General features: G+C 36.7%; 1 protein-coding gene across 1 annotated transcript in view; it reads left to right on the forward strand.

The window, feature by feature from the left end:
* The window catches only part of DDX43 (DEAD-box helicase 43), a 30797-nt gene extending 20120 nt beyond the window's left edge, over window positions 1-10677 (forward strand). The window contains exons 14-16 of the mRNA XM_004381378.1: window positions 8415-8553; window positions 9814-9901; window positions 10564-10677. Of these exons, the coding sequence (XP_004381435.1) occupies window positions 8415-8553; window positions 9814-9901; window positions 10564-10677 (341 nt within the window). The remainder of the gene's footprint in view (window positions 1-8414; window positions 8554-9813; window positions 9902-10563) is intronic.
* The last annotated feature ends 1120 nt before the right edge of the window (window positions 10678-11797 follow it).

Here is an 11797-nt window from a genome sequence, read left to right on the forward strand (position 1 = left end):
ACAACCTCTCCAGCATTTATTATTTTGTGTTTTTTTGATTAATGCTAGTCTTGTTGGGGTGAGATGATATCTCATTGTAGTTTTGATCTGCATTTCTCTAATGGCTAATGATCGTGAGCATTTCTTCATGTGTCCATTAGCCGCCTGAACATCTTTGGTGAAGTGCCTGTTCATATCCTTTACCCATTTTTAAATTGGGTTATTTGTATTTTTGTTGTTGAGTGCAGCCATTTTTAAATATCTTCAGCATAATTTTACTTACATGTGGTATTAGTGATACAGTTTGATAATTTCTGCATTCTGCTGGCTCACCCGTCTTTGAAATAAGCATGAATATACGTCTCTCCCAGTTGGTCGACCAAGTAGCTGTCTTCCAAATTTCTTGGCATAGACGAGTGAGTGCTTCCAGCATCACATCTGCTTGTTGAAACACCTCAGTTGGTATTCCATCAATTCCTGGAGTCTTGTTTTTCACCAGTGCCTTTAGTGCAGCTTGGACTTCTTCCTTTGGTACCATTCATTCTTGATCATACGCTGTTTCCTGAAATGACTGAATGTTGACCAGTTATTTTTGGTACAGTGACTCTGTGTATTCTTTTTATCTTCTTTTGATGCTTACTGTGTTATTCAATTTTTTAACCATTGAATCCTTCAACATTGCAACTTGAGGCTTGAAAATTTTCTTCTGTTCTTTTACCTTGAGAAATGCTGAGCATGTTCTTCGCTTTTGGTTTTCTAACTCCAGGTCTTAGCACATTTCATTTTAATACTTTACTTTATGTTCTCGAGCCGCTCTTTGAAATCTTCTGTTCAGCTCTTTTACTTTATCATTTTTTCCTTTCAGTTTAGCTACTGTATGTTTAAGAGCATGTTTCAGAGTGTCTTCTGGCATCCATTTTTGTCTTTTTTTTCTTTTTAATGACCTTTTGTTTCCTTCATGTATGATGTCCTTGATGTCATTCCATAACTCATCTGGTCTTCAGTTATTAGTGTTCAGTGCATCAAATCCTTTCTTGAAATGGTCTCTAAATTCAGGTGGGATATACTCAAGCTCATATTTTGGCTCTTGTGGTCTTGTTTTAATTTTCTTTAGCTTCGGTTTGAACTTGCACATGAGCAATTGATGGTCTGTGTTGCGGTTGGCCCCGGCCTTGTTCTAACTGATGATATTGAGCTTCTGCATCATCTCTTTTCACAGATGTAGTCGATTTGATTCCTGTGTATTCCATCCGGCGAAGTCCACGCGTATAGTCGCCGTTTATGTTGTTCAAAAAAAAAGTATTTGCCATCTAGAAAGAAACTCAGTAAAGATACAGATCTAAATGCCACAATCAACCAACTTGACCTCATAGACATATACAAATCATTCCACTCAGCAGCAGTAAAGTATACATTCTTTTCCAATGCACATGGAACGTTATCCAGAATAGACCTCATGGTAGGCCACAAAGCAAGCCACAATAAAATCTAAAACACTGAAATAATACAAAGCATCTTCTCTGATCACAATCCCATAAAAGTAGAAATCAGTAATAGGAACAGCAAGGAAAAAAAATTAAATACATGGAAACTGAACAACACCTTGCTTAAAAACTACAAGCAATAGATGAAATCAAGGATGAAATAGAAAAATTCATAAAATCAAATAAGGATGAAAACACATCTTACCAAAACCTTTGGGACACAGCAAATCGGTGCTTAGGAGTTCAATTTATAGCAATAAACACACACATAAAAAAAGAAGAAAGGGCCAAAATCAAAACATTAACCCTACAAATGGAACAAATAGAGAGCAGCAAAAGAAGCCCACAGTCACCAGAAGAAAGGAAATAATAAAGAGAAGAGCAGAAATAAATGAAATAAAGAACAGAAAAACAATAGAAAGAAATCAACAAGACCAGAGTTTGGTTCTTCGAAAGGATCAACAAAATCAACAAGCCATTAGTCAAACTGACAAAAGAAAAACAGGGCAGGAAGCAGATAACCCAAATAAGCAATGAGATGGGTAATATCACAACAGAATCAACTGAAATAAAAAGGATTATAAGAATACTACGAACGATTGTTCTCCTACAAATTTGAAAACCTAGAGGAAATGAACAAATTTCTAGAAACACACTACATACCTAAACCGACACAAATTGAGGTAGAAAAACTAAACAGACCCATAACAAAAGAAGAAATTGAAGAGGTAATTAAAACAAACAAACAAAAAAAAAACTCCCAACAAAAAAAGCCATGGCCCAGATGGCTTCACTGAAGAATTCTACAAAACTTTCATAGCAGAGATCACACCAATACTACTCAAACTATTTCAGACCATAGAAAATGAAGGAATACTCCTGAATTCATTCTCTGGAGCCAGCATAACCCTGATACCTAAGCCAGGCAAAGACACCACAAAAAAAAAAAAAACCAGTATCTATGTATCTGTCTATATTCATGACAGACCAATAATCTGTCATGAATATAGATGCAAAAATTCTCAACAAAATTCTAGCCAATAGACTTCATCAGCATATAAAAAAAAATAATATAGCATGACCAAGTAGGATTCATACCAGGTATGCAAGGATGGTTCAACATTAGAAAATCAATGAATGTAATCCACCACATAAATAAAACAAAAGAATCTCATGATCATCTCAGTCAACACAGAAAAGGCATTTGACAAAGTCCAACATCCATTCCTGATAAAAACTCTCAACAATATAGGAATAGAAGAGAACTTCTTTGACATAATGAAGGGCATTTATACAAACCAATAGCTGACATCATTCTCAACAGAGACTGAAACGTACCCCCTGAGAACGGGAACCGGACAAGGATGCCCTTTATCACCACTCTTATTCAGCATCATGCTGGAAGTCCTAGTTAGAGCAATAAGGCAAGAAAAAGAAATAAAGGGCATGCAATTTGGTAAGGAAGAGGTAAAAATATCCCTATTTACAGATGATATGATCCTGTACATAGAAAACCCCAAAGAATCCACAAGAAAACTACTGGAACTAATAGATTCACCAGAGTAGCAGGATACAAGATCAACATACAAAAATCAGTTGGATTTCTCTTCACCAACAAAAGTACTTCAAAAAGGAAATCAGGAAATCAATACCATTTATAATAGCCTACAAGGAGATAAAAATACTTGGGAATAAATCTAGCCAGGGACATAAAAGACCTATACAAAGAAAACTACAAAACTCTTTTGCCAGAAACCAAAAGAGGCCAACATAAATGGAAAAACATACCATGCTCACGGATAGGAAAACTCAACATTGTAAAAATGTCACTACTACCCAAAGTGATCTACAGATATAATGCAGTCCCGATCCAAATTCCAACAGCATTCTTTAATGAGATGGAAAAACTCATCACCAACTTTATATGGAAAGGGAAGAGGCCCTGGACAGGTAAAGCATTTTTGAAGAAGAACAAAATGGGAGGCATCACACTACCTGATCTTAGAACCTACTATACAGCACAGTAGTCAAAACAGCCTTGTACTGGACAACACCAGACACACAGACCAATGGAACAGAATTGATAACTCAGACGTAAATCCATCTACCTGTGGTCAGCTGATCTTTGACAAAGGACCAAAGTCTGTTAAATGGGGAAAAGACAGTCTCTTTAACAAATGGTGCTGGCATAACTGGATGCCCATCTGTAAAGAAAAAGGAAACAGGATCCATAGCTCACACCATACACAAAAACTAACTCAAAATGGATCAAAGACTTAAATATAAACCTAAAAGAATAAAGATTATGGAAGAAAAAATAGGACCAATGCTAGGGGGCCCTAATACGTGGCATATATACAATACAAACCATAACTAACAATGCACAAGCACCACAAGATAAACTAGATAACTGGGAGCTCCTAAAAATTAAGCACTTAATGCTCATCAAAAGACTTCACCAAAACATTAAAAATAGAACCTACTGACTGGGAAAAAATTTTTGGCTACAACATATCTGACAAGGGTCTAATCTCTAAAATCTACAAAATACTTCACCACCTCAACAATAAAAAGACAAATAATCCAATTAAAAAATGGGCAAAGGATATGAACACACTTCATCAAAGAAGACATTTAGGCAGCTAGTAGATCAAAGAAATGCTCATGGTCATTAGCCATTAGAGAAATGCAAATCAAAACTACAATGAGATATTATTTCACCCCAACATTACTGGTGCTAATAAAAAAAACAGAAAATAATAAATGTTGGGGAGGTTGCAGGTAGATTGGAACTCTTATGCACTGCTGGTGGGAATGTAAAATGGTACAACCATTTTGGAAAATGCTATGGCACTTCCTTAAAAAGCTAGAAATAGAAATACCATACCATCCAGCTATCCCACTCCTAGGAATATATCCTATAGAAATCAGAGCCACCACACAAATAGACATATGTGCACCTATGTTCACTGTAGCATTATACATAATAGCAAAAAGATGGAAACCTAAGTGCTCATCAACAGATGAATGGATAAACAAACTATGATACACACACACAATGGAATACTACGCAACGATAAAGAACAATGATGAATCTGTGAAACATCCCATAACATGGATGAATCTGGAGGGCATTATGCTGAGTGAAATAAGTCAATCACAAAAGGACAAATACTGTATGAGACCACTATTATAAAACTCATGAAAAGGTTTATACACAGAAAGAGACAATCTTTGATGGTTAGTAGGGAGGGAAGGGGTGGGAAACTAGACAGTTGGTAAGTGGTAACTTTTGTGAAGGGTAAGACAGTAAACAATACTGGGAAAGTCAGTACAACTTGACCAAGGCAAGGTCATGGAAACTTCCTAGACAAATCTAAACTCCCTGAAGGACCAAATTAGTGGGCTGAGGGCTGGTGACCATGGTCTCGGGGGACATCTGGCTCAATTGGTATAACATAGTTTATAAAGAAAATGTTATACATCCTACTTTGGTGAGTAGCACCTGGGTCTTAAAAGCTTGTGAGTGGCCATCTAAGATATTCCACTGGTCCCACCATGTCTGGAGCAGGGGAGAATGAAGAAAACCAAAGACACAAGAGAAAGATTAGTCCAGAGGACTAATGGACCACAACTACCACGGCCTCCACCAGACTGAGTCCAGTACAACTAGATGGTGCCCGGCTACCACCACTGACTGCTCTGACAGGGATCACAATAGAGAATCCTGGACAGAGCTGGAGAAAAACGTAAAACAAAATTCTAACTCACAAAAAAAGACCAGACTTACTGGTCTGACAGAAAACTGGAGAAACCCCGAGAGTATGGCTCCTGGACAACCCTTTTAACTCAGTGCTGAAATCACTCCTAAGTTTCACCCTTCAGCCAAAGATTAGACAGGCTGATAAAACAAACGAGACTCAATGGGCATACCAGCTTAGGGGCAGGAACAAGAAAGCAAGAGAAGACAGGAAAGCTGGTAATGGGGAACCCAAGGTCAAGAGGGGAAGAGTGTTGGCATGTCGTGGGGTTAGCAACCAGTGTCGCAAAACAACATGTGTATTAATTGTTTAGTGAGAAACTAATCTGCTCTGTAAACCTTCATCTAAAGCACAATTTAAAATAAAAAAAACCTACAATGAGATACCATCTCACACTGACATTACTGGCAGTAATTAAAAAAAAACAGAAAATAATAAATGTTGGAGAGGTTTCGAGGAGATTGGAACTCTTATGCATTGCTGGTGGGAACGTAGAATGGTACATCCACTATGGGAAATGATATGGAGCCTCCTTAAAAAGCTAGAAATAGAAATACCATAAGATCCAGCAATCCCACTCCTAGGAATATATCCTAGAGATACATGAGTAGACATATGCACACCCATGTTCATTGCAGCACTATTCACAATAGCAAAAAGATGGAAGCAACTTAAATGCCTGTCAACAAGTGAATGGATAAACAAATTATGGTTCATACACACAACAGAGTACTACGCAATGATAAAGAACAACAATGAATCCAGGAAACATCTCACAACATTGATGAATCTGGAGGGCAATATGGTGAGTGAAATAAGTTAATCACAAAAGGACAAATATTGTATGAGACCACTGTTATAAAAATTCAAGAAAAGGTTTACACCAGAAAAAAAACATTTTTTGATGGTTACAAGGGTAAAGAGGGGTGGTGAGGAGAAATCACTAACTAGATAGCAGACAAGTGTCAACTTTGGTGAAGGGAAAGACAACACACAGTATATGGGAAGTCAGCACAACGTGACCAAGGCAAAATCTTAGAACTTTCCTAGACAACCTTGAGGGACCAAGTAGCTGGGAGTGAGGGCTGGAGATCATAGTAAAAAAAAGAAAAAAGGTATTTGCAATGAATAAATTGTTGGTCTTGCAAAATTCTATCATGCGATTTCCAGCGTCATTTCTATTCCCAAGGCCACATTTTCCAACTACTGATCCCTCTTCTTTGTTTCCAACTTTCACATTCCAATCACCAGTAATTACCAGTGCATCTTGATTAAATGTTTGAGAACTAACTAACTAGCCAAACTCAAAAATGACTAATGTTTAAAGCAGGATGCCAAAGTATTGATTTTCAATGATTATCTATTTACTTAGCTGAGAAGCATATACCTTTGTGGTATGGTACCTGGGAGGCCAGAGTATTAAAAAGATTGCTTGGTAAGGAAGGAAGCTGAGCAGAGGGCAATGGATAGCCAAGGATTGTTTCATCGTGGGGTCTGAGGATAATCCCTTTACGCAGCAGTGACCAGGGCCACCTTCGCCCCAATCTTTTTGATTGATGCACATCAATAGATTGCTGACCATACTTTTCTTTACGTCTTTATTGAGGGAAAAACGACAGACAATAAACTGCACATATTTAAAGTGTACAGTTTGACGTGCATACACATCTATGAAACTATCACTACAATCAAGATAATGAGCATTTCCATCACCCCTAAGAGTTTCCTGGTGTTTCTTTGTAATCTAGCCCTCATTTTCTCCACTATTCCCAGGCAACTACTGCTCTGCTGTTTGTCACTGTAGATTATTTTGCATTTATATCTACTATCTTGCTATTTAGTTTTTGTCCATCTTTTTATATCACTTTTTTCTTTTTCTACCTTCTTTTGGATTGAGTATGTTTATGATTCCATTTTTATCTCATTTATTGGTTTATTAGTGATACTTGGCTCTTTACTGTAGTGATAAAAACGCCTACGGCATACATCTTTAACTTATCACAGTCTACTTCAAATAACATTTATCAGTGATTTCAAACATTTTGATTACTGTGTACCTTCATGTTTCTTCTACTTGGGGCTCACTGAGATTTTTGGACATGTGGGATTATAATTTTCATCAAATTTGGAAAATTTTTGGCCATTATTTCTTCAAATATTTTCCTGTCCCCCCAACCCTTCCAGGAACTCTAATAACTGCATATATACTAGGCCACTTGAAGTTGTCCCACAGCTCACAGATGCTCTGTTTATTATTTTCAGTCCTTTTTCTCTTCCATTTTGTATAGTTTTTATTGTTCTGTCTTCAAATTAGTTCATTCATCTTCTGCACTAATCTACTGTTAATCTCACTCAGTGTATTTTCATCCCAAACGTTTTTTTTTTCATCTCTAGAAGTTTCATTTATGCCTTATCTTCCATATCTTTCCTGGATATGTTCATGCTTTTCTCCACCTCCTTGAACGTATGGAATATAGTTATAATAACTGTTAATTAACTTATTTACTAATTCGATCATTGGTGTCATTTCTGGATTTGTTGCTATTGATTTTTCTTTTTCCTAGTTATGGGTCGTATTTTTCTGTTTACTATTTCTTGTTTGGATGCCAGAAAATGTGAAATTTACATTTTGAGTGCTAGAATTTTTTTATTCCTTTAAATATTTTTTGGGCTTTGTTCTGGAACCCAGTTAGATTACTTGGAAACAGTGCTCATTATGATTTTTTCACAATAAAGGAAATTCCCTATAATCCCAAATCTCCAAATAAAATGTTAATGTTTCGGACAGAGATGACATTTTGCTATTTCCTAATTTAATCTAAGGAATGTTTTTAACATTCATTTTGAGTAACTTGTCCCTTTCTTGCAGCTCCTTCTCCAAAACCATGTTTAGCCAATACTGTTCTATACTTTTAAAATGGTAGTTTTTTAGCTTTAAGATATATATTGGTTCTTGAAATTTTTCAGTTTTTCAAGGACCATTTGCTGAATTATGATATCTGTTATGTTGTAAATGGTTAGTAGTTTAAAAAAAAGTGTTCCTTTCTCATTTTCAGTATCTTAGTAAGCATGTTAATGTAAGCAATAACAGTTCATCTGATTAAATAATAAGGAAAGATATACTTTTCATATATGTCTTGGGTTGGTTTATGCCAGAATGTATTCATATGCATTTGGCTTTACTCTTTAGGTAAAGTGAGAATATTGATTGCTACTGACTTAGCATCCCGAGGTCTTGATGTCCATGATGTCACACATGTCTATAATTATGATTTCCCCCGGAACATTGAAGAATATGTCCACAGAGTAGGGCGCACTGGAAGAGCAGGGTGAGTAAGCACAGTCTACTCTTAAAAGTGGAATTCCAGTCCTTCTCATTATTCCCCTCACACATTATCCTCGACCAGGAAGCCATTTTGTTCTCTTACTGTGAATTGTCTGCTTCTCCCCAGAACCTGCTTGGACTACTTTATTCCTATCCAGTTGGTCTGCTCTAGATTCAACCAGATCACTCCATGATTAGCTTCACTGAACTGTTTCTGATTCCACTCTTTGCGTCATATCTATAGTATCACAATATTGAGCTGTATCCAGTGGCTACTCTGAATGTTGCTGACAAATCCTCTAAGCTGGCGTGCATATGAAAGAGGACTTTTCCTTCCTTTTAAGAACATAAGTATCATATACAGTCACGCATTCCTTAACGTCCATGATACATACTGTGAAATATGATGGTATGCCATTTGGACATTGTGTGAACACCATATCATATACAGGCAGTCCCCGGATCACGAACGAGCTCTGTTCCTAAGTCTGTCTTTAAGTCGAATTTGTACATAAGGTGGAACAGTTAGGTATGATTCGTATTTAACGTCAGGTAGCCAAATGTTTGTCTTAGTATATAGTACATAATATACCTTTCTATGTATAAAAAACATTAAAGAAACGCTTCCAGATACACTAAAACGTCTTTAACATAATAATAACGGTAATAATAATGTTTTGATGTGCATAGCAAAGTAGTGCCCATTTTTTATTACGAGCCATTGTATGTACCCCGAATTTTTAATATAATGGGCTTTATGGGGTTTGGTTCATAACCACGGGTTGTATGTAAGTTGGACGTTCGTAACCCAGGAAGTACTGACATATATGTGGTTGGACATTGCCCAAACCGATGTTAAGCGGCACATGACTGAATCTTCTTATGATGTTTTAAACAACTATAAATTATTTAGATTTCAAATTAGTTTACATGACCTTAATTCTTTTTTTTTTATTGTTGTAATTTAAATGAAGTTTACATTCAAGTTAGTCTCCCATACAAAATGTTATACATACATTGTTCTGTGACCCTAATTGCTCACCCCATTCTGCGACAGCACACTCCTCCTTTCCGTCCCTGATTTCCCCTGTCCATTCAACCAGCTCCTAACCCTCTACATGACCTTAATTCTTAATATGTAATAAATAATTGGAATGTGAAAGAGTTGAGGTTTTGCTGTTGTTTATTCTGCTGTTTTGCTAACTGAATCATGAATACAGATTATAAAATAATTTACATGAGTTTTTCTCCCCCCTCCCCAAAGGAGAACTGGTGTGTCAATTACCCTTATCACCAGAAATGACTGGAGGGTTGCCACTGAATTGATTAATATTCTGGAAAGAGCAAATCAGGTGAGAATATGCCACTCATTAGAAGTCTACCTCTAATCACTTTTGTAATGTTTCATCATTTTGTTTATGCCAGTTACTGGGGATGTAATTGTGGAAAATATCCCTACTCATGGACCTACTGCCTCTCAGGAAAGACAGATGTTAAACAAGTAATTAAACATGTTATGAGGGCTACAGCATGGCAAAGATAAGGAGCTATAAGAGCATGTAACTTGAGAACCTAATCTAATGGGGAGGTGTCAGTGAAAGCCCTGCTGAGGAAGAAACCAGTGAAGTGGGGGTGAGGAGAGCCCTAGAAGCGGGGAAAGTGTTCCAGCAGAGGGAACATATGCAGGCCCAGAGGTGAGAGAGAATACGAAGAAAGTAGCACTAGATAAGGGCATGCTGAGGGCATTGGGTAGCAACTGAAAGGCTATACAAGCAGGAAGTACATAATTATAGGTGTGTTTAAGATAAGTCTGGTTTTATAGCCTTAAGATAGATTCAGGGGTTAATAGGCAGGGACAAATTTGATTCTGTCTGAAAGATGTTAAAAATGTTATCTAATAGTTGTACAGATTTCTCTGGCTGAAATGATTTGGAGGCATTTTAGCATATTGTAGAAAAGCTATAATAGTGAAAGAAAATAGTCAGAATCCTAACAACACATTTAATGATTTCAGAGTGTCCCAGAGGATCTTGTGTCAATGGCTGAGAGATACAAGGCCAATAAACAGAAAAAGGAAATGGAAAAAAAATTGGGACGACCTCAAGGAAAACCCAAGAAGTTTTATTAATGTGTGTAATTGTGGTACCAGGCCACTGGAGGTAACAACTAACTCATGGACTTTCAAATGCCTGCTTTCTCTTAAACTAGGCTTTGTTGGTATGCTTAATTCAGTCAACATTATCTCTAGGAGTCTTTTTTTCAATAAATGTTACTCTTAAAGTATCTTATTTAGGTTTAGAAGTTGTACTAATTTAAAGTTGAGAGAATAAAATTTAAATTGTACAGAAAGATCTGTAATAGAGTTGGTAGAGCTATAAATTGGTATAACCACTTCGGAGAACACTTTGGTAATGTATCAGTTGCAAATACTTATACCCTTTGATCCAGGAATTCCTCTCCTAGGAATGTATTCTAAAAATGTATTTGCACATACAAGTGAAGATTTATGTAGTAGCAAAAGACAATAACCTAAATGTCCAGTAGGGCTAGATGAATACATTATGGTACACTGGTATGCTCTGTAGTTGTTAAAGAACATGTGAACTGTCTTTAAGATGTCTTGTTAAGTGTTAAAAAGAAAAGTACTTCCTGTTAAAATGGTGGTGAACTGAGCTAACACAGAAAACCCTCCCTTCTACTTTAAGCTCATGGAAGTGCTAGATAAAATATGTATTAAAAAAAAAAAAAGTTCCTAAAGCTGTGTGATAGATACATGGGCTTTTACATCCATATTTACTGACCTGAGGATGCAGCACTGAAGCGAGCATTTGCCCTGGACTAGAAGAAGATGAGGAGGGAAAGCGTGAACTGCAAGAACTCTGTGAAGGTTAAATTGTAGCCTGTACAGTACTGAAGCCTCATGCTGAGAAACGGATTTTAAAAGTGTCCAAGAATAGCTGAAATGCAATGGATCCAGCAACTATTCCACTCATGAAAAATAGCACACTAACAAATATATATATCATGACCCAGGATTGAGAGAGATGACGAAGTGATCCAAAAAGGGCTTTACAATAAACATGTTTGAAATTGTTCAAAAATCAAAACAGAAATTGATGACTTTATGGTCTCAGGGAACATCTGCCTCAATTGGCGTAACAGTTTATAAAGACAATCTTCTACACTCTACCTTGGTGAGTAGCGTCTGGGGTCTTAAAAGCCTGTGAGCAGCCATCTAAGATACTCCA

The sequence above is a fragment of the Trichechus manatus genome, unplaced genomic scaffold, assembly GCF_000243295.1.
Source record: "Trichechus manatus latirostris isolate Lorelei unplaced genomic scaffold, TriManLat1.0 scaffold00083, whole genome shotgun sequence".
Taxonomy (NCBI): Eukaryota; Metazoa; Chordata; class Mammalia; order Sirenia; family Trichechidae; genus Trichechus; species Trichechus manatus.